This window comes from Pholcus phalangioides, unplaced genomic scaffold, assembly GCF_987345545.1.
Source record: "Pholcus phalangioides strain wild (caught in Gottingen) unplaced genomic scaffold, Ppha-v1.0 ptg000008l_1, whole genome shotgun sequence".
Lineage (NCBI taxonomy): Eukaryota > Metazoa > Arthropoda > Arachnida > Araneae > Pholcidae > Pholcus > Pholcus phalangioides.
The window spans coordinates 56,771,352-56,798,643 of NW_028301601.1; the positions used below are offsets into that span (position 1 = coordinate 56,771,352).

Consider the following 27,292-nt stretch of genomic DNA (forward strand, 5'->3'; position numbering starts at 1 on the left):
ATATCTCAGTAAATATAATACTTTTAAGCGTGGAAGAATTTTTGTTTTTGTTTGCCTCAGCAGAGACAGGGAAACAGTAGAACTTTCTACTTGGGTTTTTTTGGATACCCCCCGCCCCCTTCCGGCTTTTGACAATACACTAAAAATGGTATATACAAATATATGTACATATACATACATTGAGTACATGTGCTTTGTCCCCCCCCCCCCCCGTAAAATGTTAAAAGGACGGTCCTGGTTATCAGCATAAAAACTTAATTTTATAATTTAATTACTATACAATCCCTTGCAGCATGAATGACGTATCTGAGTCATATACAGTTGAATCCCGTTTTAACGAATACCGTTATGGCGAAAATCTCGTTTTAACGAACACTTTTCTAATCCTCCAAATAAGTTTACATAGGAACCATGCTAGGTAACCTGGAATTCCTTTATAACGAAATTTCGTTTTAACGAAGTAATTCCTCCGGTCTCTTGGCGTTCGTCATAACGGTACTTGGACTCATTTCCTAAATGCGGCAGGGGATTTGAGGAATCACCTTGTGTATCTTCACCACACCACACTTCCACCAAAGAAAGCTATAATCAGTTTTATACATACGTAAGGAAACAGTTTTGAAAAGCGGTGTTTCACTGCAGTGAACACTTTTACAGGGCCGAAACATCTATAACTGAATTTTATTAATTAACATATTTAAAAAACTAAAATGATCTCATATCCAGGTTCAAGAAGAATTCTTTACCTAGCTTTAGTTTCCTGTTACCAACTGTATAATGCATGTCATATGCACTTTGAACTTATGCAAACAGCATTGTTTACGAGAGGTAACATAGTTCGTCTTTAAAGACCTCTTTTAGAAGAAGATTCAGCTCGTGGAAAATGATAGCCGCAGGGGGAACCAGGAATACGGTATCATTCGTGAGAGAGAGAGAGAGAGAGAAAAGCGGTAATTTATCAGTGTGTAAAAGTCGCTCATCATTGGAAGACTGTAATCTGAATGCCCTGTGCTAAAGGGCATATATTCTGGGTGAAGTTTTCTCTTCCTTTTGAAAAGATTAAATCTGCTATTACGTAATTAATTTCCCAAACACTCGTTTTCCTTTTTTATCTAATGGTAGCGTAACTTTCCGATTGTGAGATCTGTATTTTTAAATAACGCTGACGTTTAGAGACCATTCAAGTATTACGTCAGCAGATTTCTAGGTATTTTTGAGCCCCCCCTTCCCTCCTCCTTGTCAGGAAAACCCCTCCCCTCACTTCTCGACAAAATTTCATCAGCTCTGTTCCCTCCTCCCCACCTCTTAAGGGGGTTGGTGCACGCAAATTTTCCAAAAAAACACATTTTCCAATTTTTAAGAACCACGAGGTTTTCTGCGTCAAACTCTGTTCAAGTTTTTGTTCTACCCATACTAAAATTATTTTTTAAATATTCCAATATAAACTACTGGCAGGCATTACACATGCTAATTTTTTTCACTAAAATTCGTTTTTCCTCAAAACTTAGTTTTTTGTTAGGTAAGGAACACTTTTGAAACTTTGTGTGTCTCTCAATACCATGGTGTTACATACTTGAACACGAGCTTATACATATAGAAACGTCCTCTCCACTTGTCAATACAAGATTCATCGAAAGACTGGTTATTTGTGGAGATGAAGATTGCGAGGAAGAAAATTCATCACGGCCCCCACGGGGACTCGTAATCTTCATCTCCACAAATAACCAGTCTTTCGATGAATCTTGTATTGGCAAGTGGAGAGGACGTTTCTACTGTATATGCATATGGCCATCTGGTTGGCCTTTGTCATTCACGAGCTATTAGTTGATTGTTGACGCCGTCCATGTACGGTGCCTTTCAACACATATATACGCTCCAAGGTTGAAATATTCTATCTGCTTCCATAGCTTAGATGGTAGAGCACTCGTCCGGCAATCGAGAGACCGGGGTTCGAGTCCCCGTGGGGGCGGTGATGAATTTTCTTCCTTCGGAATCTTCATTTCCACAAATAACCAGTCTTTCGATGAATCTTGTACCAGCTTATACTTTTTTAATTGTTGATTATTTTTTTTCTCGAATTTTAACATCAAAACATGCCACTTCTTCAAAAATCACCCATATTTTGTGCCATAAAAATTTTTAAATTAATTTCAATAAAAATAAAATCCTCGTGTTAAAGTATGTAACACTATAGTGTTCAGAGACACACAGTTTCAAGACATTTGAATGAGTGGTGTTCGAAAAAACAGGCTCCTTAACTAACAAAAAACTTAGTTTTGAGGAAAAACGAATTTCAGTAAAAAACATGAACGTGTAATGCCTGTCAGTAGTTCATATTGAAATATTTTAGAAATAATTTTTTGGTATATGTAGAACAAAAACTTGAACAGAGTTTGACGCACAAAACTTCATAGTACTTAAAAATTTAAAAATTAGAAAAATGTGTTTTTTGGAAAATTTGCGTGCACCAACCCACTTTAACGCATATTGGGACCAGAGAAGTGCGCAGTCGCGGGGGGGGGGGCACGAGTCCCTCTGCTTCTATCCGCCGAAGATAAAAAAAATAGAAGATAAAATTAAAAAAAACTCCTTAAAAAAATATTATTGTTATAATCAGTTTTTTGTTAATTTCACTGCTATTTGACGGCTGAACACTCAAAATTTATCTTCAAGAAATTCATTGCGACCCTCTACCCTAAGGCTTTTGTGCTCCCCTTCAAAGGCCGGCGTACGCTTCTTAACCGCATTGCCCTTCAAGTTTATATAGGGATGTGAGTGTGACCATTACCGTCTGACACAGCTTGTAGGGAATTTACTACGTATGCACAGGGATTATTTTTCACGTGATTACAGACTGAACGCACTATACTTTTATCTTGCTTTTAAAATTTATCAATTACTATGTAGTTTAAATTAAACATTAATTAAAACAGTGGTACTTGTACAGATACTGGTACACCGCCGTGTACGTGTTCATAGAAATCTATCGTATGTATACAATGTACTATACAATATGTTGAGCATAGAAGTCAGGACCTGGGGGTTCAGGGTACTTGAGCCACTTTCCTCTCCCACAATAATTCATGAATATGCAATGCCGCCCCCCCCCCCCCCACAAACCAACCCTTTACGGGCGCTCTTTAATTCCGTATTCAATGAACCACTCGATATAAAAAAAAAACCAGAGAGCAGACTTTTCATTTTGTGGAGGTGCCTTTTATTCATAGATAAATGAGTTCTTATTCGAAGGCATGGCCCCCACATCCTGGAGTAGGGGCCCCCTAGACTGGGTTCTTTGATGGGTCCCCACGCCAGATTTTCCCCTGGCCCTTCTACAGCTTCTACAGTCCGCTGAAGATACCTGCCTTCATTCCATTCACAGCTGAAGATGCCTGTACCTCCGCTCCATTCGGAGCTGAACATTTCTGCCTCTACTCATTTCACAGTTTAAGATGTTTGTCTCAGCTTCTTTCCCAGCTGAATATTTCTGCCTCTGTTCCATTCGCAGGTGAAGATAGTCACGTCTGTTCCATTCGCAGTAGCTGAAGATGTCTGCCTTTACTCAGGAACGGAACCAGGGGTGAGGCGATAGGTAAGAACTGAATAATATTGGAAAATTTTCCTGTCCCGTGAAATACGGGACGATCCAGCGAACTTACACAATTCGCTTCTCCCGACACATCGACCTGGATCCGCACCTGGCGGTGCCCCATACAGCCGCGCAGGTCGCCCGGCCAAAGAACCGTCCCTAGTTAAGAACACCGATTATGGCTTCTTTTCTGAATCGTTTCCAACTCTTCTTCAACATTACAAGAGGGTGCCAAAATGCTTGCTTGACACAGCTGACCAAACCTCTAGTTGTGGCCCCTGGTCTACGATGGTCTTAAAGTGGCCTTTATGTACAAATGGGTAGGGTCAGTAAAGGGAAAGGAATCTTTGCCCGTGCGGGATCTATTTTTGGTGCCCCTGATGACGTTTCTCAGCTCAACAATTTTTTTTTTTACCTTCCAACTCGGATTTGGCACCCTTTCCTAGAGAGGTGCCCCCTGTGGCTGCACAGGTCGCACGTCTTCTGTGGAGGCTGAAAAGCTTCTGCCTAGTTTCTTATAATTTTTATTTTTTTCATACTATAAATTCTTTATCGTGGGACCAGTGAAAAATCTGGCCTCTAAGGCCTCATCAAAGATCTCAGCCTAGCGACCCCTGCCGCAGGACGTGGGTGGGTGCGATAAATGCATCCAGTCTTCCCGCTAGGCCAGTACGTCCTATAAATATTTTATCTAGGAAGTAATGAGTCCCGTATATACCGGGTGACTCGAAACGTTACGCCGTTCGCCAATAGCACTTTTTTTTTTGCCTTGTAGCATTTGCAGCGAATTCACAATGGCGCTAACAATTTTAAGGGAATTAAAATTAATTTAATAGTCTAGAATACTTTTAGACATTCATTTTTAAAAATGTTGTTGGTGCTGCCACCTACTTTCGAAATCAGAAGTTCCTTATGTGGTGATAACGAAGCCCAGGCACATAAAAAATTCTTCATTCAGCTTTGCTCCTTATAAACAAAGCTTATAAACTGACCTGAAAGATCAAACTTCCAGTTCAGTAATTTTTTCAAGACCCAAGGAGACATCCAAAACAAAGGACCTCCACACAGACGACAGGTAAGATCGTAAAAAGTGAATTTTTCCACACTCCACTTTATAGTAATGTGCTGCCATCTAACCTCAAATTCAAAAGTGACTCATGTGGTGATGATGAAGTAAAAAGTAAAAAAACTATATCATTTATTTCGCTCAGTTCCTTGTAAACAAAGCTCGTGAACTGGAAATTTAAACTGAAAGTTCGGTTATTTTAATTGAGCATAAGGAGACGTCCTAAACAAAGTGCCTCTTAATGAGCAGACGACAGACGGTTTGTTCGGTTCCCTATAAGTCAAGCTCAGGAACAGAACTGGCAGTTCAAACTTCCAGTTCGGTTATTTTTTCAGGACACAAGGAGACGCCCAAAACAAGTAACCTGGAGAGAAGCAGACGACAGAGATTCTAAGGCTTGCATTGAGCTTATGGAGGGAGCATCCAGACGCCGCGACAGCAGCGACATCAAATGCAAGGAAATCACGTGTGACTCGCTGGAAACAAAGTTCCCGTCTGGCAATTTTTCCATAGAAATGTGCAATTCGGTCTCTAAATATTGCGTTTTACAGATTAAAAGAAAAAGGGTAGAGAATTCATCTAAAGGTGAAAAAATATTATTTATTTCATTTATTGGAATAATTTCTCTCATTAATACTGGAAAAATTTCTCTCTCATCAATTCTTGAATTTTCCTTCAATAATTCTGGAATTATTTCCTTTATTAATTAATATTACTTTCATAAATTCTGGATTTGTTTCTTTTATTAATGCTGAAATTATTTCTTTCATTGATTCCGAAATTATAACTCATCAATTCTGGAATTGCCTCTTTCATTAATTTTGGAATTATCTCTTTGGGGCCGTTCAAGTATTACGTAAACAAATTTTTTAGCCATTTTTGACCCACTCCCCCACCCCCCACCTTGTCAGCAAAATTTCGTCATCAGCTCTGCCCCTCTGAAACCTAACGCATATTGGTGGGATCAGAGACGTACACGGGTTGGGGGGCATGGGGGGGGGGGTTCTCTCGTGCCCCCTTTCCACGATCAAAAATTTATTTTTTTAATGCAAAAAAAATATTTTTAAATTGAAATTTCGGAAGAAAATACCTTTATATGTTGCTATAATCAATTTCTGTTAATTTTAATGTTATTGATATAATGTTAATGATATTTCCCCCTCTGGGCTCGGCCCAGAGGGGGGAAAGCCTCAAGTGCAGAAAGGGTCTCGTGAAAATGATATCCAAATTTTCGATAGTGAGTATGGGAATTGGGTAGCAGGATACGTCTTGTCAAGTAGGGGGATCCCCCCGGAAAAATCACTTTGCCCGAGGCCTGCGATGCTGTTAGGACGGCTCTGTTGTCAAGGGGTTAGTAGAGCCCGGATTATATACACTTAAAAATGTGGCAAAATGTGCTCTAAAAATATGCAGTAAAAATGCCAGAATATGCAATGAAAACCGCAAAAAATGCGGAATAAGCCCAAAATGTGCGTAAAAAGCATATCAGGAAAATTAAAAAAAAAATACCAGGATATGTATCAAAACTGAGAAAATACGCATTAAAAATCATGCAAGAAAGGACATATGTTTTCAAAAATGAATATTTTTCATTTTAGTGCATATTTATTTAAAAACTATATACCTACATATGCACAGTATATACTGCATATGCAAATATATAAAAAAAAATTCTACATATTTTTTTATTTACACATTTTTAATTTCTTCTTTGCTGTAGCTGCTCAGTAACGAAATACCAGCGACAAAAGAATTTCGACAATTTTTCTGAAAAAATTTAACACTTTTTGACATATCTCTAGGAATAGTCCTAAACGGGAATTACAGTATAAAAATTTGATAAAAGTACTTTTATAAAACTTGAAAATGCAACCAATAAACGTATCGGTTACAAGTTTTGTAAAACGGTTGATATTTGGAAAATACAGTATTAGGGGCCGTTCAAGTATTACGTATGCAAACTTTTAGTCATTTTTGACCCCCCCCCCCCCCTTGTCAGCAAAATTTCGTCATCAGATCTGATCCTCTGAATCCTAATGTTACGATTGCATCTTACACACACTCTCTCACCCTCTCGTCTTCTCATAGAGAAACCACAAACCACACATCATACATACATACATGGGATGCAACACGTGTGCTCTCCTTTCCCTCACCAGGTATTTCTAAGACGCACTTGAGCACCGAATAAGTATGTATTACATAACATCATCACAACTCTGCAGACAGACATTGTGCCTCTGGGCCAATGAAACCCCTCACAGAAATCAGGCGATTGCCTTTGACCAATAGCAGTGGTCTTCACCAACTTGGTTTGGGAACACACGAGGCTTTAGCCAGAGAGACAGAGAGGATTGCTGAAGGTTGGACGTCCAACATGTCGCGCTTGAAGAGTCCTGAATTTATCCTAACCCCGGGTCGAGATCCCTCAATGTAGGGGACGCAAGAAACCTTGCCCCGAGATGACGGTGAGTGATTCAAATTATATATATAATTATTGTGTGTTTAATTTGGTGAAGTGAGAGTGTCCATGTTGAATATAAATTGTATCGAGTTTAGTGTAATTCACAGTGTCGAAGTAATTTCAATGAATGAATAAAATTAAGTTGTAATTCGCTAAATTGAAAAGGTAATGATTATTTTTCAATCGTAGTAAGCCATCAACACTAACTCATATTTTCATAAAGGGTGGTTGATGACGTAAGCATTATCCAACCCCCCCCCCCCAGTTATCAAAAGTCAGCAAATCGGAACCCCCCCCCCCATGATGACGTAATACTTGAACGGCCCCTTTTATACAAACATCTCTATAATTTCACTAAAATCCCAGCTGCGGAAAAAATGAAAATATTCTAAGCAATATTTGTTTGAAAAATTTAAAAAAAAATGATCGAGCTTAAATAAACCTTCAAAATATGCACTTATTCTGAAAATACTTTGACTTCATGCATTTATATGCATTAATGCTAAAAAAAAGGCCAAAATATGCACTTGCATATAATCCGGCTCTATTTATAAGCAATATTTGGCGATATCACCGGATGGCTGGTGAAAATTGGCGATGCTATGCATTAATTTTCCCATTCTCTTGCATTTTTCTGGATCAAATATGTTCATAACATAATGAAATAAAAACTACATGCACAGAATTTGATTGCTCCTAATCGAATTCCCAAGTATTAGAACTAATCAAGGAGAATGTTCGTCTGTTTTTCTATTTATACCAAACTTACGGTCACCCCTAATCATAAAAAAATAAAACTTCATGCAAAGTATTTTCTTACGATTACACTTTTCGTCAAAAAAAAAAATTAAAAATGTCGACCTCGGTTTTAGCGACAAAATTTCTTAGAATCTCTGATTATAACAAAGTTTGACTGTATATGGTGCTTTCCGATACCCATTTTTTTCAGGACTTTATTCCAGTAAAAAAATGTTCAGAAGTATGGAAGAGAAAACTTGATCACACAGAATCTATCATTTAACCAATTATTTTACTACAGTCATCAAAGGAAAAAAAATCAACGGATTACTTCTAATGAAGCCAGTTTATTACAAACATTTCACTAAAATAAGAAACATATATAACAAGGATAATATACGTACAAAATTTGCTCTTTTTCTCTTCAATGCATAAATTTAAGCATCTATAACAGCTGAAAGCGGAGAAAATAAAATGACACCACACTACAAATCATATACATTACTAGCTTAACAATTATCACTAAAATAAGACAAAGAAACATAAACAGTTTGACTTTATGGATGATACCAAGGCCGCAACTGGGGAGAAAGCAGGCGGGTCTAGTGCCCCTGGCTCTGAACCAGAGAAGGTACCAAATTCACACTTTAACTGCTCCTTTTACTGGGCTCCCACTTTTACTCCTCCCACTGGGCTTCAAAATACACGCTTGCCCTGGCTGACGAAGCCTCTAATTGCGTCCTGGATGAAACTAATCATGAAAAGCTATACAGCTTTTTAAAAGCATAAAAATTTGTAGTAAGGTATATCTCGGGATAAGTGTACCTCGGTATATATCAATTAAAACACAGTGTTTTAAATTGTAATTGTTTTTAAAAGGTGGACAGATGAAACAATGATTAGTGTTCTGATATACAGTGAACTCTCCATAATGCAGCATTTTCACACGTACTGCTTCTCTTCATGTGTTAAAGAGGAAAGCGTATTACGACATGCCCAGCACCAGACATTCATGTGATGTGTGGCCCTGTGCAAAGCAGAAATTATGACTCCCTGCATCTAACGTTAAACATGATAAGATATTGCTGATGAATATATGTTACTTAAATTTTAGGGACATTGGTAAATGCTTCATTTGCCGCTGTGAATATCAGGCCCTGTGTTTGTGTCTATGTACATAAGTTTACTTTATTTAAATGGTTTTTTCAACTACCTTCCAAGAAATCCGGCATAACCTTGGTCTGATATGTGACAGATTAGCAGGAATCTACTGCTCGAGCAAACATTTCACATTTTCCTCAATGCACATATTTGCATACTACTGTCTTCACAGCATGAAGCACCCTCTATTCACTGGGAACTGCATTCATTCAACTTTTAGGAATTTTTGAAATGCTTGTATATTTATAGGGCACCTTGTATATTATAAAATGCTGTTTGATGTGTGAATTTTACCTAAGTCTCTACAAAAAAGGTTTTACATTGAGAAAATTGACTAGAAAAAAGTTTAGAAAAACCAAAGTTAATGGTTAAATGTTATTTCAGAACAAATTAGAATCTAATACAGGATCCTAAGATAATAACGGCAGACTTTCAATCTCATAACTGTAGTGCAATATGGAAAACATTACCAACCATTTTCTCTCTGTAATGGTTATTGAGCACATTACTTATGAAAATTCTGAAAGATCAGGACTATTTATCAGCATTTATCTTGTGAAAAATAGTCTGGGATAGCAAAGATGGTGTTGGTGTATCAAATTATATTATCCATCAACTCTAATAGCGATAAAACTCAAAAATGCAGTTTCTTCAGAAAACATTTGTTACAGAATATTATGATTAGGGGTCCAAACAGTGGGCATTTAACAAATACATTTGTTACAGTGACAATGATAAAAAATCATTTCGGATAGAAAGGATATCTTATCTTTAATAATAATTTTTTGTGCCGGTATCGCAGCCCACAAATAATATATAGAAATCTGAAGTATAGCATCTTCACAGAAATTGCCCGGACTTCATACACTGGCCACTTTGTGATGCAACTGACCAGTAGTACGCCACTTCGCAGAGACACTAGACTTCAAACATGGACCATAAAATACGTAAAGCAATTTCAGACAATTAGAATATTAAAAAAACTTTTGTAGGAATGATACAAATATATTTTCATGATGAAAAATGAATAATGTAGACACCTCATTCAAACTCCATAAAGGCACATGTTTATTCAGTTATTACCGAAGCAAATCATAATAAATTTACAAGGAAAATTGGGGAGAAGTGAGAAAACATGTAACAGTGAAAAAAATAAGGTTCCTCACTCAGGGAGCAAATCAAATAAAAACTTAGTAGGTCGCTTAAAATCTTTTCATTATCTTTAAAAAATAAATATACACTGCTGGCCACCGTAAATGCAACACCCTGAAGGAAGCATGCAAATAATATGAAATTTACAACATGCATTAGCGGAGGTGAGATATGCAAATGATTAGAATTTCAGCGCAGACGCACATCATGCACGCCTGTGGCGCCACTTCAAAGCGCTATTTAAGGCTTGGAGATTTCGACGATTTGAAGTACGGCAATTGTGTTTTTCTTGTGGTTTTTTCAAAAAAACGATCAATTATGCCTCGTAGAAAACAGCGATCATCTTTTGATCAAGTATCCGAGTTCGACAGAGGAAGGATAGTGGCCTACCGAGATTGTGGATTATCTTTCAGGGAAATCGGTAGTCGTGTTGGATGAAACCAAACAACTGTAATGCGGATATGTGATCGTTGGATGCAGGACGGTACGACGGACCAACGTGTTCGATCGCATCCACCTCAGTGCACCACTTCACGTGATGACAGGCGTATTGTGCGTATGGTAGTGACGGATCGCTCAGACACATCACGAACCATAGCACAGCACATTCAGTCTGTACCGCATCATCCAGTGTCTGCGCGTACCATTCGACGCCGTTTACAGCAGAGTGGTCGGTCCGCAAGACATCCATTGCTTCGTCTACCCTTGACGCAGAACCACAGACGTCTCCGCCGCCAATGGTGCGATGAAAGAAGGATGTGGACGGCACAATGGAATGAAATTGTCTTTACTGACGAGTCACGCTTCTGTCTGCAACGCCACGATGGTCAGATTCGAGTCTGGAGACACCGTGGAGAGAGGATGCTGAACAGCTGCGTTATGCACTGCCACACTGGTCCTGCACCGGGTATTATGGTATGGGGCGGTATTGGATATCACTCTCGCACTCCTCTAGTACGCATTGCCGGTACTTTAAAAAGCCAGCGCTACATCTCCGAGGTGTTGGAGCCAGTTGTCCTTCCTTACCTTCAGGGCTTGCCCACAGCCATATTTCAACAGGATAATGCGCGACCACACGTGGCACGCATTGTCCAAAGGTTCTTCGTATATCGCCAGATTGAATTGCTTCCCTGGCCAGCTCGCTCTCCGGATCTTTCGCCGATAGAAAACATGTGGTCCATGGTTGCTCAACGATTGACCCAGATTACATCCCCAGCTGCCACACCAGATCAACTTTGGCAACGCGTGGAAGCTGCTTGGTCTGCTGTACCCCAAGAACACATCCAAAGTCTCATTGAATCAATGCCGAGGCGTGTGGCAGCGATCTCCAACAATGGCGGCTACTCTGGCTACTGATTTTGGCAGGAACCACACTTCACAGAAGTCTATAAATTTGATCATTTGATGCTTGGTCAACATGTTATCTACAAAATAAATATTGTTGCGATATCTCTTGTCTTTCTTGGTGTTGCAATTTGGGTGGCCAGCCTCAAAGCATATTCAGTGTTAACAGTACTATTCATTCTTCTCTAATGAAAATCTTGATTTTCGATATATATGTTGGCCTTTGAATGGCTTTCTATTTCAACTCCTCAATTATATAGCCCAGAATAGCGGCAGATTTTCACAACTGATTTTTAGAGTACAAGTTTTTTGTACCTTATTATAAAGGGTGTCCAGATGAAATGTCTGCAATTTCAAACTGCAAGTAAAAATCAGTAATGCCATGTAGGGTGCTGATATTGGGAAAAATTGGCTGCCCAACTCTGAGAGTTTGACAACAGATCTTGTGAAAGCATCATTGTTTATATATGCTACAGCTATTACGTTACCTCACACCAACTCTGGTCATATTGCCTAATGAAAATTTACTACCAAATGAGTCGGGTCAAAAATGAAGGCACCATCTATCAGTGGTTGCCTTGGGTTTGCTAAATGTTATCTTCCAGTCAGGTGGGACCATTTTTAGACACAATTTTCCAAACCGATTGATTGGATGCAGTGGACCCATAGCTTGGCTACCCGGGGATCCCCAGACATCACTCCACTAGATTTCTTTTTCCTCTGGATATTTTGAAGACTGCATTTACAGCAAAAAGATCAATGATCTCCAAGATCTTATAATAATGGATAAGAGATGTTTTATTGCTACTGTCACTCTATTGATGCTGCAGCGAATAGAGCTGGATCTTGACTATGATTGAATATTATCTGGACAAAAAAACCCTCATGTGGAAGTGCACCGGTTGCTGCCAAAGCCTAAAAATCTGCTAGTTTTTGAACTGACCAATGTCTGAATTTGACTTTCAACCCCCCTCTCCCCATATATATCATTCCCTAAGATATTGATATTCCAATTCGTTTGATCGTTAGGGTTGCCATAGCTAACCATAATTATCACAAAAAAATAGGTCAACGTGGCGATGACCCTGAATCATAGAGATTGATATATAGAATGAATGAAAGCCTGAAATTCCGACATTTCTGCCTTTGGCAGTTATAACATATACATTTCTCATCCTTTCCAATTTCTTGTTAAGGGTAGGAACCACTCATAAATAGGGACATAGTGTGCAGAGAATATGGCTGGATCTTGGCTTCGATTGGATATTTTTGAGAGAATGAAAACTCATTGTTGAAATGCATTGATTCTTTGACGAAAACTTTTTGAGCATCATTTTCTATTCACATATTTTTCTCATCCTTCCCAACTTCTTGTAAAGTACAGGGACCCATCAAAGGTCATTTGAACCAGAAAAATCTTATATTTCTAAACAAAAAATATCTTTTTGTAAATTATCTAATTTGTTTCATGTTTGAAACAAATATTAATGGCTTAATCATTACAATTTTTAAGAGATCTACATCACACATCTTCAACCAGCAATTCATAAACGTTGCAGAGCTCAAAACTCTGATTTTATACTTGTATGTTACTGATCTTTCTTTCTCGATACCTTCAAACCAAATACAGCATTCAAGTTGTATTTTAGGACTTTAGCGATGGCATCATGCTGATAATGCCAGAGGTGCCACATGAGTGCTCATTTGATGATGACTGGAATAGACTGTGTTTGCAATTCGAAAAAATGTTGAAAAACCCTGGCATATAGGCACATTTAGAAAACAAACTTATAGAGTCTGTTGAAACTTTATTGAACAATGAGGAAGTACCGAAAATAAATGTTGCAAAATATATTTTGAGCTACCATGTTCAAAAAAGCTTACCAACGATTTGCCATTTTATTCATGACTTATTTCTCTGTACAATGCTAAATGATCGATAAATATGTTTAATAGAAAGCCAAAAATAACACACAAGTATCATATTTTAGCATATATGTCTCACACATATATTTAGTCAAATTGTATGCACCCACAAAAAATTATGCTTATTTTGTGCAATCAACTGAACACTTGGTAACAGCATACAGAGTGGGCCAAAAGTCCTGGACACATTTTAAAAATGAAAAAAAAAAAACTGACATGAAAAAGTGATTTGCACCAAAATAATTATTGGAACATAAATTTTTTTTTTTTTCAAACATAATAAAAATATTCAAATTTTCACTGACACATGGTACTGTATCACAAACACTCAAACACAACACATAAAATACGACAAAAGAATGTACCTGATTAATGTTTATTACTGTTTGGTTACATAAAACTACCACATTGTATTGCAATATAACACCCTTTCCAGCTCAGGTTGCATCTAAACAGGTGAAAGACTGCTGAAATCGAAATGCGGTTTTATGCAACGCAAATCATAATAAAAATTAATTACGCATTGTTTGTGTGGGTCATTCTCAGATAATGGTAAATTTTATGTCCTTGGTTACATAATGTAAATTACACAAATCAACCATGAATGTTTCACATTTTTATCAACATTTATTTTCCAGCACTACATTGTGCACTTCAAATATGAAAAAAAATTAAATTTCAATATTTAAAAAAATTTTAAAGTGGTAAATGTCATTACAGAGGCTTGTCCCAAACTATAAATTTATTAATAGATACCTTTGTTTTTAAGAATTGGAAAACTTTGTATCATAGGCAACAATTATTTGGGTATATTTCATTTCTCTTGTGTTTATATATTTGACACCTTAGACATAACAGAAAACATTTGTACTAATTATCCATATTTAACGTTTGTCCCTAGAAGTAAGTGTCATTACCAAGGCATACAGTAACTTTTTATTCAGATCTCCACTAGATGGCACTTTCATATTCATGTTGTTCTTAGATTGTACAGTTCGGCATGTTCTTACAAGCAATGATGTATTTTTTGTTTTCTGAATTTTCATTAAATAATCCTTAAGTCTCAAGTTTTTTTATTATTATACGCATGTACTTTGCATTTTCATTCAAACGCATGAATTAAAAATTGTACATTCCTGAACATTTCATTTCTCTTGCAGGAGAAGTTGTTGAGATCATTAACAAAGACATTAAAGTGAACTTCAATGGTTTGTGCTGGGAAGCAAAGTGTAAATCACTTCAAATGGCTAGTTAAAACAGATTGCCATGGGATTTCTGAAGCAAATATCATTTCAAAGATATCAGCCCCCTACCCGATATCATCTAGACATTCTGCTTTTTCTGAAAGTTCTAAAATTGACAAGAGCTTACAAAAATAAGTTTTTTTTCGAAGAAATACATCATTTTATTATTTATTAATGTGCAATTTCAATTTTTCTGTAATATAAATTACAAAAACTAATAAAGTTGTTTATAAAATAAATATATATGTAATTATTAGGCATTGCCATGGTCACAATGCCATTACCATATCAAGTAGAAAATTAATAAATTAATTACAGCTGTAATTAAGGCAGATGATCTCTGCTGGTAGTTTTTTTCATGATTGCAGACATGGATAATTGCATTGACATAAAAAAATCAGGAATTCAAAACAATAAAATTTAAATTAATTTTAAGCCAAAATTTACAATTATCTGAGTATGACCCGTGTGTAGCCTTTTATGTTTTAGTTTGATTTTTCATGATACAGTGCCATCTGGGACTGAAATTTTGTGTGTGAACATTCTTTTTTTTTAATTAATCAAGAAAAAAAACTCTCAAGGCTACGATAAGTAGTTTAGTGCAAAAATTACCACACCCTTTAATGTTGAATCATTGATATTTTATGAAATTTAAAAATGTGGCCAGGACTTTTCACCTGTGTTATATATAGATGCTCTTTTTTTACAAAAGAAAATAATTCTCTTACACACTGTGAAATATGGTAATTGGTTTACGATAATGTAACTCTTATTTTTAAACCAATCAGTTCAGTAAAATGCACAATATATTTCTTGTAATATACTTTATCTAATTATGAATTAAACATTAAGCAAGCAAGGACAGAATTCACAACTGATCGCTTAAACACTAAAATACAATAAACACACTGCATAACAAGAAAAAAGAATCATACATCAGTGGTTGAATAAATATGCAGTAGGGGAATGTGATAGCATCAGCAAAAGATGTCTTCAAATCAGTGTTCATGTTATAAAACGTTGGAATTCAAGAAAGCATTTGTATAAAAATATATTAACACGATCGAATGTTTATCACTTGGAGTTCATTTAGAAATCAAATGTATATGCATATCTCTGTCTGTCACTAACATTTCGATGACTCTTCTTCCGCGACCAATGTCTAACAGCTTCTAGGTAAAATGTAAAGGGGGAGAGGAAAGAATTACAATTTTTTTTTATTTACATGAAACACTGAAAAATCAAATTTTTACATTACAATATAATAGATACTATATTAGCCGGCATGCCAGGGAAAACAGCAAAAGAGGCAAGCATGCAAGGGATACCTATATTTTCCGGCCCACTGGGAAATTTGAGTGACAGATTATCAAGTATCTGTGCACTTTAGAAATTGATTGAATTGCAGACCTGCCAGTGTTCAGAAGGTAAAAATCCTGTGATCACCTTCCGGAAATATCCTTAAATCTAGCAAACATACTTTAGTGTGCTTGAATTTATTTTTATCGGCATAATAAGATATAACATAAGAAATACTCATTTCATTTGCTCAATAAAAATTTTCATCACTTTTGAATGTATTCAGTGATCCTTACTAAACATCCACTTTTCCAGGCATGCCAGAAGTAATACAGGAGAATATGATAATTACAACAAGCAAAGATTAGTCAGGTAACAGTCATACCGGGATAGTATTATGAAAGCATGCGTAAAAAAATTTTCCCAAAAAAATTAAGTGGAAAATATTATTTAGCAAACAATATACACAGATAAATGCTTTAATAAAAGGTACAAACATTAATTCCCCATCCAACAGACTTAAGAGCAATTGAATTAGAGATTTCTGTCTTGTATGGCATAGCACAATTTTTCATCCTGATGATGGCGATTATTTGTCTGGGTATGGACTCGACAAGGCACTGGAAGCGTTCAGGCATCATGCAGGCATGACTCCTACAGTTTTCAAAGATTTTATGGAGAGGGTCCCCAGCCTTTGTCCATAGTTCCTAAAACATGCTAAATTGGATCAAGGTCTGGTAACCTAGCTAGCTAGAAAATCAAGTTATCGCCAACCATTTGGATATGATTTGGGAGCGATGGCATGGTAGAAGGATGGGGGCGACTAACGGATGCTGCAGGCATGCAAATAAAAGTACACAGTTATCAGGATAACTCCTGGTATTGTTCCCCCAGTGATGGAACAATATCCCAGTGTAAGGGAACAATGTCACATGCACCAGTGGTGCCATCTCAGTCAATGTAAACTGTCCCCAGATAAGAATGCCACCTGTGTACCCTGCCATCTGCATATACCAAGATGAATCTTAACTCATCCATCAAAACAACCTTTTCAACATTTCTGAAGTCTAGTGGCAATATTCCAGTGCCAACTTTTGAAATCCAGAAATCTGGAGGTTCCCCCTCTCCCAGCACTCATAGACGCTATGAAAAAAAAATAATTTTTTTTTTAATCAATTAAGAAAAAGTTGCACCCCCCCCCCTCCCCCAAGGCAGGTTCTGCATTGCCCCTGAGCAGAATATAATTCCATGTCAGTCTTTCCATGCAGAATAGAGAAATCACATCTACATACTGTTCATAAAATATAAGCGTTTCCTTTCGTGGATGCTATCGGTGATTGATAATCTTGGGTATATGAACTCTTAAAAGCTTTATATTTAGCTTTATATAGCCTTAAGTTTTATATTTTCTTTCTGAAGTTGAATCGGAAGAAAAAATTAGAAAAATTCAAATTACAAAGCTGCCAAAGAAAAAAAACAAGGTTACCGCACGGCTGTTAATGGAATACAATAACAATTATACAGGAATTTCGGCAACCAAGGTCATGCCCCTGATAAATGATTGGCGATAAACGCTACGAAAACAAAGTTGTGTCTTTGCCAGTTGCTTAAATATGGTCACAGAGACTTTTTTTAAGGCTGCTCGATGGAAATGACTATGGCTGTCCTCTATGGGTGTTTTCCCTAATGACGACGTGAAAGCTAGCGTAAAATCGAATTTTCTGACAAAATCCAGAGAAATTTTAACAAATCCGAAGAGCGGGAGGAAGGATGAAAAATCCTGAGTCTCTCGTCTAAATCGGGAGAGTTGACAGGTCTGGATCTTTGTCCTGCCCAAAATGTGTTCAACTAGAACTGTTCCCTTGAGCAGCTGTCCTTCTATTGTCAGAATGCTGCTTATGTTCTGTCCATGTCAGTCATAGACCACCCACAGCAACCCTTCTGCATATCACCAGCTGTCTCTAATTCAATTGTTTTTGAGTCTATCATCATGCTTTTGAGACAGTATTTTTTCAGGTATTTGCACACGATTTGATTTGATTTTCCTAACGGCCTACATGCTAATCTGTATTATAGCTTTCAATAAAAAAAGCCCACAATGTATTCACATCGTTCTTGCTTCTCATTTACACATATCCTATTACAAAAATAAAATTCACTCCATACACAAATGAAATACATTGCTCACCTGCACATTCACAGATAATGCATCATTGCATTGCAAAATTATCACAGCTACTTGTTAGCCAGTATAACCCAAGTGACTATCCCTGCACATATCAGCAGTACTACAAGGATCAACCAGCACATCTTGTTTCGATATTTTTTCTGAATAAATCATAGAAAATTAATAATAAATAAATAATAAATATGTGAAATGATATAACTATAATTCAGATAACTATAGTCATAATTATCATGATATACTAGTTTATAAGATATAGAAATAATCTTAATCCTTGATTTCAGTAAAAAATAAAAATTCAAATAAGTTTCGTTCAACATGTTTTCTATGTCTGGAGAAAGTTTTTTATAAAAAAAAAGTCAGGGCGGCCAAAATTATGGACCATGTGGGAACCGTGTATACCAGTTACTGACCAGTAAGAGCTGGCAAAAATCACATATCTAGCCCACTGGCTAAAAAGCTGTGCACCTCTCCTCTATAGTAGAGCCTCACAACAACCACCAGAGTCCATAAAGTCTGAGGTTCCAGATAGTTTGATAGCGCCCGAGTGGGGCAGTGATAAGATGCTGGCTTTCCACTATGAAGGTTACCATCAAGGTCCATGGGTTCAAATCCAGCCATAGAACATCAGAATCAAGTTCTTTGCCTACCGATCCCGGGGAGGGATGGAGTAGGAAATGATGGTGCCTTCATTTCCCACTCAGTGATTGGAAATTGTGGTATGGCAATATATGACAGGAGTTGGTGTGCTGTAAAGTAGATAGTTTGATACTCCCCACCCCAGTTAAAAGGCTTATATCCTGGAAGGAACAGTGCCTGGGTCTAGTCCGACGGATAGTTTGATACACATTTTCCAAATTCTTTCCCAAAGATACACAACCTCTGGTCCCCTCCCCCAAGAATAAGATTTAATTTCCTTCCCATATAAATTTCTTTCACCCTGGTGTACAAGGTTTATGTACAGTTGAGTAGTAATTGACAAGAAGAACAATTCTTACATGTTTATGTAAATAAAATTTACAATGCATATTATTTTCAAATGCATGACAGAAACAGAAGTTAATACCTGGTAACCCATGGTTTTCTCAAGATTTTCTCTTCCTGCCTCAACATTTTGGGCAACGTGAGATATATTCTCTTCAATTGTGCCTTTACATAGAAAGGATAGCAATAAAATATAAGTAGATGAATGTATTAACAACAAATAAATAAACACATGCATTATTATATCATTCAGCAGTCGAGTGCTTGGAACACTAATGACTTGAGCAGAACAGATCTGTTTTTAAAATCATCAGAGGGACACCTTTGTAACGAATGCTAATGATTCTACAGATACATTTTCACAAACTTTATACCTGTTTGAGCATAGGAGAAATTGAAATTTCATGACTGGTCACCCCTAAAGCAGAATATTTTGCATTGTTCTGCAATGAGCCCTCAGCAGATCAGATGCTCTGCAGTAAAAGTTCCCATAATAGTGTATATCTCACACTTTTTTTTAGTTTGTCCCAAGTTATTCTGCAGAAACACAGATTGTTCTGCGACGTAGGTTGTATTTTTTGGCACATTCTGCTTTGGGACAGATCATATAAAAATATAAATAATGATTTATGTAATTAAAATACATAATATCATAAAATTTAAATGAAACATTTTGTCCACGCCAATTTTATACAAAAGCAAAAAATGCAAAATTTACCCATTTCCACCCAGTGTCCTCATTTGAGGCCAGCGAGAATTTGGCTTCGTATGATATTAATATAAGCCTTGAAGCTAGTTGTATATTTTAGCATGAATAGATGACAACCCTACTCAGAGATTGAATCAAAAAAAATTCTTGACAAGAAAATGAGATTGACAAGTTTAGAAATGAACTCTTGTAGAAGGGTATGAAAAAAAATCACAATTTTTAAAAAATAAAAAAATAATAATTTTTCTTATTAAAAAAAATCAGATTTTTTTACAATTGCTTAAAATTTGTCTTTATTATTAATTAAAACAAATTTTGTTAATTATCAAGAATATATATTTTCACATCACCTATCTATTTTTTTACCTATCTCTCAAATTTAATTCAGCATTAATGAATACACTATGAACTAAACAATAAAAAAACGAGCAACATACAAAAAAAATAAGACACCAAAGTTCTGTGTTCATGTAACATGTAAGGTCATTGAGCCTAAATTACCTTCATGCATTAACATTTTTCTTGTAGAAGAAGAAAAGTGCTTTTATTCATGAGGGCTCCCCCCCCCCCATTTTTAAAGTGAATGCCTGGTGGCAATTCACTATCACATATGGTGCAAGTTACTCAATGTACAACCAAAGAGTCATTCAGCATCAACTAAATGAGAAAAAAACATTGTATTGAAAAGATTGTTTCTTGTGCAATTGATGCAAGCATTTATTACGATGTGTTTTCAATTTGCCACGATATTGCTTAATAATTTACACATTTTTATTCTTTCACAGATTTAATAAGTTTTGGTAAAAAAAACAAGCAAACTTGAAATTTCAATATGAAAAGTTAAAAAGTCTAAAATCCAGGGGTATTCATGTTCATACAATATTTATTATTTTCAATCAGAAATTAGGGGCATAGAATGCAAAGCTTTATACAATAAATAATTTGTTTGTTTTTTTTATCAGGGAAACCGTAGTGCCCCCATTATAATGCATTGCAAATACTTATTGCAATTATATAAAAGTTTAGCTCACTGCATTTTTCTGCAATTTTTCCTAAGCACAAAATGCAGAAATAGAATAGCTATCTTTCTGCACTGTATCTAAGGATTAGGTTCACGTCTATATTTACCAGATCTCCAATATTTCTTTTAACCCTTTCAAACCCGCATGAAATTCACTAGAGGAAAAAAAATTTTCTATAGGAAAAATATATTTATATAGAGTATATATAACCCTATGCAGAGAAAATTATGAAAATTCAATTTTTAAAGAAATTACAACTATGTCCATTGAGATGGACACTAGGTCTCAACGGTCGCAAAACTCTTGAAAGCTTGTTTTCGATGCCAAAGTATAAAATATAGTGAAATATACTTGTAACCGCTATGTAGATTCAAAAATAGTTGTGTCTGAATGCTGGCTTCATGACCCTTCATGTAAGAGCACTGTCAACACATAGAATTGCTAGGGCATGGCAAAGGGGAGGGGCCTCTTGGTGTCTGATTACCTTTCATAGCAATCAGAATCAGTTGTGAGAAAAATGAATGGGATCCATAGGATTGCCCAATGGGAGCCCATGATATTGTCAATATGGCTCTGCCCATATGGTGGTGGTGGTGGGTAATAGGCCTCAGGCCAGAGAGCCTGTCATGAATCTTACTAGTTTTGTTTTCTCACACTAACTTATAAACTCATAATTAGAAAGGGCTGTGGAAAGTGGAGCCCATAAAAGAGTCCAGTTCATAGAGATCCAGAATGTGTGGGCCATGAGTTTATTGATTTGAAATTTCTGTTCATGCTCTTCACTTTTTTACGTGTCCATATTTGCTACATCCAATTGGTTATACAGGTTGGGTTCAAAGTCAGTGACACATTCCATAATTTATGTATTTATATAAAATCAACAAGTTTGTGAGAGAGCAATGACAGTGAAATAAACATATTGCTACAGATTTTTTTCTGGAAAATGAAAAAAAGTTGAAAATTTCATGCATAGATTACACTACCATTTATAATTGGTTAAAATTAATAACTGTGAGATGAATCATAAGAAGAACCAATACTTTTATTACATATAATCGATACTGCCGATCATGTTAGCAAATGCATGAATTGAAATAAAGTAAATTTAGGATACTGGGTTTAGACTTGGTTGGCCTACAAATGGTATATCCATCAAAGTGTAACAGTGCTTGTTGAAAATAAAGTCAAAACTCAAATGTGTACTGTTGGTATTTGTATACTACATATTTTAAGGTACGATACAAGCAATGCGTGAAATCTTGTACAATTTTTTTTCATACCCCAGAAATAATGTTTGATCATGGTATTGTAAAAATCACTGTAAGATGTCAGTTTGCTGATTTTATATCAATTTTTTTAAATAAGTCATGCACTTTTGGTGCACCCTACACATTACACATAACCACTGAAGTGTTTTGCTGATCTTCCAATTATATCTTATTTGAAAATTCTTTGTCATAGAATCAGTTTCCAATGAAGATATAATTAAAATTTCAAGCATAAGAACATGACAACAAAATACTGGAAGGAAGAAATTTCGCTACCTTTAAGACCCAGTATTCATCTCAATGGACATCATATTATCTTTATGCAAATGCTTAAAGAACAGTGCAAACGAAAACATCTTCTATGGTATACAAAGCATAAGGTATAGAAATGCTGTGAAAAAACAGTGAAGAAAATTCCCCATAAAATAATTTTTTGAGAAAGAAATAAAAATGAAATTTTTTTGTATAAGCCAAGAAGCATGATTACTGACATAAATCATGGCAACGTTGCTACTCTACTGTTACCACCGTAGAAATATAAAGCGGATTCAGTAAAAGGATTGTTGTCAATGCCAAAAAGCCAATAATGAACTTTATCACACAATAAACAAATTTTCTGCGGGCATTTGAAGGTTATGTTCATTGAGATGGACACTGGGTCTGAAAGGGTTAATCGACAACTTTACAGCTTTTCAAAAACATGCATACCATACTAGGTTACTTTTACTTCAATATCATTGAAGTTATGTAAACAAAAAAATGAAATTTAAATTTTGTGATTTAAATCAATGATTAAAAAAAATTAAGTAATTAAAATTATGATTTAAATCAAGCTGATTTAAATTGACGTACTCTGTCTTGAAGTTGGTGTATTTCATCATCTCATGGGTACTTTTGTTTTCCACCTGATGTTATTGGCATTGCATAGTTATTTTCATGCAAGTGATTTTTTGTAATTGATTATTTTGATTACAGTTTAATGTGAATAATTAACATCATCCAATTTTGTTTCACTTCAACTTATTATTTTGTCAAATATGTTGTCATATTTTGCTGTCGTCAATTAAGGACACTTGTCGTTCAGTGTCAATACTTTCTGTTGATGTATTTAAAAAAATCTCTTGCAATAGTCTGGAATTGGTGCAATTTCAACAAAATATCCCGATATCGAAATGGAATTCAAAGTGCATCAAGTTGAGGGTGTTAATAGGTTAATTTAAAAATTAATATGTTCATGTAATGCATAAAGTTTCAATATATGGATTATATAGAACAGTTTCCTCACAGGTTCTAACTTACCTATTTTTTCTCCTTGTTCTTGAATTTCTGCACCAAGCAGCTTGAATATTTCATTCACATCTAATATATCTGTTTCTATCTGCCGAATTCTCGCTTCTCGTTCCAACAACAAACCCTGAAAATCATAAGCCAAAACATGGAATTTGAGATAACTGGGAATTATAATTTTTTTTTAATACCAATACTTATATATCCACACAAAATATATATTGCCAAATATAATTGCTAAATCAGACATGTACTTTGTCCATATTCCTTTGCACAACTTCTAATGAATTCGCATATGCTGGGATGTGCGTGTGCACGTTGTGAACCTAATATGAAGTTTGCTTCTGTGTAATGCTTGTTAAGTGTAATGCTGCCATCTCCGATCAATTTTTCTAACTATGAGTGAAGTGTAATGATTGGAACAAATTACTGAAATAAGTCAGGGTCATGGTATTATCTTAGAATTGAATGTTTTGCAAACACTAACATGCAACCCACCATCTTTCTTCCTAGCACAGCAGTTCTCAACCAGGGCTCCAAGTGCACTTCTTGGAGGCTCTGCAGCCAATCAAGGAAAATAAAGATGAGTAAATTTAATAAACAAACAAATAGAGGAGGCTTTTGGGGATCCACCATAAAAATTGAGTACTGAAAAGGTCTCTGAGAGACAAAAAAAAAAAAGGTTGAGAAATGCTTCCCAGCACTTTCTCCACACTTCCAATATATATTGAATGAAATGGTCTCTCGGACAAAGAAAGATGTGGAAAATTTTAACGCTGAAGAAGGCTCACATTATTGCAGCTGCGACATAAGGAGTAGAAATGTTTCACTTTAAAATTACGCTGGATAAAATTTTGCAAATACAGAAGTGTGAGCGCTTGTAAAACATCATAGATGCATCAAGCACTTGTTATTGTAGGTTGAGCGCTTAAAATATGCAATCTGCTTTTAAATCTGGTTGTGGTGGCCAAGTTTGTTATCATTTTCACTTAAGGGTTTTATTACATGGTTGTCTCACATGATGTATATGTATCCCAACTAGCTGCTGAATAAGGACAAAAATCTCTATCCAGGGGCACAACATCCTTACCAGAGAATTAAGGCTAATTTGCATGCAGTTTTAACATTTTGAGCACTCACTTGCATCACTTAAGAATCAACAGATCGATGAAGCTGAAATGTTGATAATTTGTTTCATAGTAACTATTTTACATGTCCGAAAAAGAAATATACTGGGACTGCATTATTTTCTGTTCTTCACTAACTAAAAGCACCATATTTGAAAGCTGTTGTATAGCTGCGGTTGTGTAAGCCTTGTGATGGACTCAAACCGTGTGGTTCCAGGTTTAACCCCGGTGGCATAATGATGGTCAGCTGAAGTTGGTTGCCTGCAGTTTTACAATTTTCCAACTTTGAGGGGCAAATGAGATGATCTCTCATTTAAAAAGTTCTCCACAGAGAATAGCCAGTCCTGCAAGACGCTGAAAAAAAATCTTGCCACAGTGAACGACAGACTTTACAACACTTAAATTGCACACATTAGAATATGCATTCATTATCACTTTTGTCTTTAGAAGAGCTGGCCACTCAAAGGTCTGAAACACTTTTGATACTTATGAAAGATTATTTTTCACACAGACACCTCTTCAGAGGTAAAATAGTAGTAAATTACCTCTGAGACAATTAGGACTGGAGCTGAGAATGGTTGGCAAAGTAAAGTCCAGCAAACATGATACTGACAAAAAAAAATCCAGGCATTTGCCACTATCGCTTCCACTATGGAAGAGATGGCAGCACTTCTCAAATAAGAAATACGCATAAACACGTGAGGACCATGCATACTCACACACCAAACATTCCAGCATATGTGTTAGAAATTCCTGAGAGGAATTTTCACAAGTTGCATGTATGTTTTAGTAGTATATTCTCATTCTTACATGGTCTTGGTCCAACTCTTCTTGAATTTGCCTTTGCTGTTGAACTGTATCGGCATCCATTAAATTATCTTGGCTCTCTTCACCAACACCCCACAAATTCTCATTTTTAGACTTTACAGGCACTGGGCACTGCTGCATCTTTGGCACTAATTTCTGAGGAAAAAAAAGAAGAAAACATCCATTCATTTCAGGGAATGTATTCAACGTGTGCATCACAAATTATTCTAATGGTTAATGAGTATCAAATACAAAAATATAAATAAATAAAAATTAATACAGTGTTATCTTTATTACTGGTCAACACCATCTGCATGAAGAAAAATGATTTAACATATAATGTAATTATATTTGACACATTATTTAATAAGTCATGAAATTTGATTGCAGAAATATATCACATAAAATACTGCAAGTACAAAATTTTTATTCACCTTTTTTTCAAAAATATTATATCGCTCAATGCAGGATCGATAGTCTGATTCTAACCTCGTGGCTCGTAATCGTTGCTCCTGAAAGGATAAAAAATAAAAAATACAAATTGCCATTCGAAAATCAGATCATCGATAATCAGGCTCATTCAAATTTCTGGCATGGATTTTGAAGTTCTTATAACCTGGTTTAATCTTTGTGGAAGTCAATGGGCCTGACCCGGGGGGTCCTTGGAAAAGATCACATAGCTGGAAATCTTTGCAAATGATTAAAAAAGCACAAAGAATTTTGTGCACTTCTATGGCTTACAAAAATTCTTTATTATTGAAGCCAATTGAGTTTCTATGAGAACCCTACCCCCACCCTCAATTGGCATCTTCCCTCTATACACTTTCCCCCAAGCACTATCCAGCAGCTAACATAGCTCTGTATCCCTGTGAACACTTTTCAGCACCTTATTAGCAGCCCCTTTCACCAGCTTGTCTAGCTATTGTCAGGACTGCACATAGTGGTTATTCTGGATATTAACAGGTGTATAAACTTACCATATATACTCATGTATAAGCTGATCCCCCCCTTCCCACTTCAGGACCACCAAAATCACAATAAATTGAAAACCTGTGTATAAGCCTACCCCAAAAAATCTGTGCATTTTAGAGAAAAAAAATTCTTATATTTTCATGCAAAATGAATAGCTTGCGGAAATTTACAATAGAAAATGATTCAAAATTTGTAATCTATTTCTTCTGAATCTCCAAGGTCATCGTAATCCATCAGACCATCATAGGGTGCGGCATCACCCCTATGATGGGTAAGCTGTCATTGCCATTGTCACTTACAAAGTGGATATCATCTTCAGTTCCGTCCATAGTATTGCTGATGCAATACTTTTTGGTGGATAATTTTGGCGGAAACAGAATTTCACGTCTCATGTACCCATTGGCACACTAGGCCAATTTCGGGTTTCTTCAAGGCATCACTTTTTGTTACTGTATCATTGGAACTCATCCATTTGATCCACAAATTCCTCAAATAGTCTTTGAGAGGCTTGTTGATGGCCACATCTAAAGGCTGTACAATCAACGTTAGCCCACCTGGTATCAAAGCCAATGATGTCTTCGATTTCTTTGCCTCGGCTTTGACATTATCGGTTCTGTGCAGTTTGAACATATCCCATACCAATAATGCTGGTTTCCCAAACACTGCTACAAAAATAACTACTAATTGTGGAGGTCGATATTTTGTCATCCAAAACTGACCAGAGTATAAGCCGACCCCCCCCCCCTAACTTGAGGAAAGAATTTTTCCACAAAAAAAACTTGGCTTACACACGAGTATATACGGTAATTTGTGTGTGTTATCTATTTTTAAAATCAGAAGTGGATAATGTTGTGCAGTGAAATGATATATTCTGCACAGGAATGTGTACAAGGTACATATACCGTAAATAATAGTGGAAAGTTGTCTGATGTGCTGGTCTTTAAGTGC

General features: G+C 36.1%; 1 protein-coding gene, 1 long non-coding RNA gene and 1 other non-coding gene across 7 annotated transcripts in view; 2 read left to right on the plus strand and 1 right to left on the minus strand.

The window, feature by feature from the left end:
- Positions 1 to 1,897: 1,897 nt before the first annotated feature.
- TRNAA-GGC (transfer RNA alanine (anticodon GGC)) lies at positions 1,898 to 1,969 on the plus strand. The gene has a single exon. It is a non-coding gene; the product is annotated as a tRNA-Ala (tRNA).
- A 2,960-nt stretch (positions 1,970 to 4,929) lies between these two features.
- On the plus strand, positions 4,930 to 14,738 carry LOC149084580 (uncharacterized). Its single transcript, XR_016192992.1, has 2 exons — positions 4,930 to 5,240; positions 14,601 to 14,738. It is a non-coding gene; the product is annotated as an uncharacterized LOC149084580 (long non-coding RNA).
- Positions 14,739 to 14,900: 162 nt separating this feature from the next.
- Positions 14,901 to 27,292, minus strand: part of Syx13 (syntaxin 13) — a 32,418-nt gene continuing 20,026 nt past the window's right edge. For 3 of the 5 annotated variants that reach the window (XM_089235001.1, XM_089234999.1, XM_089235003.1), the window contains exons 6-11: positions 25,807 to 25,884; positions 25,376 to 25,528; positions 23,451 to 23,565; positions 19,235 to 19,317; positions 18,172 to 18,311; positions 14,901 to 15,856 (exon numbers count right to left, since the gene is read on the minus strand). In XM_089235001.1, the coding sequence (XP_089091127.1) occupies positions 18,219 to 18,311; positions 19,235 to 19,317; positions 23,451 to 23,565; positions 25,376 to 25,528; positions 25,807 to 25,884 (522 nt within the window). In that variant the 3' untranslated portion in view covers positions 14,901 to 15,856; positions 18,172 to 18,218. The remainder of the gene's footprint in view (positions 15,857 to 18,171; positions 18,312 to 19,234; positions 19,318 to 23,450; positions 23,566 to 25,375; positions 25,529 to 25,806; positions 25,885 to 27,292) is intronic. The other 2 variants (XM_089235004.1, XM_089235000.1) reach the window with 1 other exon arrangement.